This window comes from Aptenodytes forsteri, unplaced genomic scaffold (assembly GCF_000699145.1).
Source record: "Aptenodytes forsteri isolate BGI_AS27 unplaced genomic scaffold, ASM69914v1 Scaffold147, whole genome shotgun sequence".
Classification (NCBI taxonomy): Eukaryota; Metazoa; Chordata; class Aves; order Sphenisciformes; family Spheniscidae; genus Aptenodytes; species Aptenodytes forsteri.
In genome coordinates, this window is record NW_008795320.1 from 1799442 (window position 1) to 1801004 (window position 1563).

The following is a 1563-nucleotide window of genomic DNA, read 5'->3' on the forward strand; positions in this document are numbered from 1 at the left end:
AGCCCCGCGGTTGCACCCCATGCATCCCCTGTTGGTTGGGGGGGGGGCCTGTGGGTGCATTCAGCCCCGTGCCCTGCCCTGCCACCAGCTCTTGGCCCCCCTTCACTGGTGGGGCAGAAGGGGCTCCCTGCCCTCCTGCCCCCTGCAACCCCCCCCTCCAGGGACCCCCAGACTGGGGTGCAGGGCACATGCCAGCTTTGGCCAGCTCCTGTGCCGGCTACCGGCTCCTGCCCCAGGTTTCCAGCCCTCCCTGTCCCCCCAGATGTGGCCCAGCTGTCGGTGCTGATCCAGAAGCTGGTCCCCGGCTCCCGGCTGGTGGAGGACATCGGGCACGAGGTGCTCTTTGTCCTGCCCTACAGCGGGGCCAAGGATGGGGCCTTCGGGGACCTCTTCCGCGAGCTGGATGCCCACCTGGGGGAACTGGGCATCTCCAGCTATGGCATCTCCGACACCACCCTGGAAGAGGTACCTGGAAGAGCTGCGGCTCCTGGGGTGCCCACCCTCCCTGGAGCTCTGCCGGGGGCTGCCCATGACCTGGGGATTTGCCTCACTGGGGCAGTGGGTGCTGGCAGCTGTGTTTAATGCCAGTCCCCTCCTGCCCTCAGATCTTTCTGAAGGTGGCCCAGGACATGGGGGTGGACGCTGACACGGCAGGTAAAATGCCTTGGTGCTGGCTGGAGCTGAGCTTCAGGGTGCCGGGCTATGGGGCAGGGAGCCGGGGGGAGATGCTCAGCAGCCCAGAGCAGAGGGATGCGGGTGTCCCCAGCACCCCGTGTGGCCCTCACCCTTCCCAGGTCTGGGGTCCCTGCTGGGAGCACCCATGGGTACAGGGAGGTGTCACAGGCTGTGGCCTCGGTCCCACCCTGGCGCTCTCACTCCCGTTTTGTCAGGCACCAGGAGAGGAGCAGCCCCCGGCGAGGGGGGGGATGTGGAAGCAGCCGATGGGGAGCTGGGTAAGGAGTCGGGAGCTGAGACCTGGGACCCCCGAGCTGCCCAGCCCCTGCCGCTGGGTGCCCCCTGCCTTCACCCCCTGGGCTGGGGCTGGGGCTTGTGTCCATCTGGGCACGCGTCCATTCAAACAGGCATCCCTTCGGGCACACATCCCTTTGGGCAGGCAGGGGGAGGCTCAGGGACACTCGTGCAGCATCACTCCCGCCCGGCCTTGGGGTGTCCCCCAGGACATCGGGCAGGGCGAGGAGCAGGGACGGTCGTGGGTTTGGGGGAGCCCAGCTCTGTGCAGGGGTTGGGATGGGACATGAAATCCCAGGGGACGTATCCAGGCCCCTTCTCCTGGAGATAGAGCTGCGGTGCGGGCAGCTGCGGGAGTCTGAGGAGGCTGCGATAGTTTGGAGAGCCGGCTCTGCCCTGGGTCGGTGCTAACCCCGGCTGGGCAGGTGCTGGCATGGCTATAACCCCTCTTTCCTCTCCTTTACACTGAGCCCAAGGAGCCCGGCGAGGTAGGAGCTGGGGGCTGGGGGGGCTGGGGGGCTCCCGTCGCGTCCCCGCATTCAGTGCCCCATCCCTGCCGGGGTGGGGGGACGCCTCTGCCAGAACGCCATCCCA

At 67.8% G+C, this 1563-nt stretch overlaps 1 protein-coding gene across 1 annotated transcript in view; it reads left to right on the plus strand.

Annotated features, from left to right (window-relative positions):
- Nucleotides 1-1563, plus strand: part of ABCA7 (ATP binding cassette subfamily A member 7) — a 39932-nt gene that overhangs the window by 24923 nt on the left and 13446 nt on the right. The window contains exons 16-17 of the mRNA XM_019472212.1: nt 237-465; nt 606-692. Of these exons, the coding sequence (XP_019327757.1) occupies nt 237-465; nt 606-692 (316 nt within the window). The remainder of the gene's footprint in view (nt 1-236; nt 466-605; nt 693-1563) is intronic.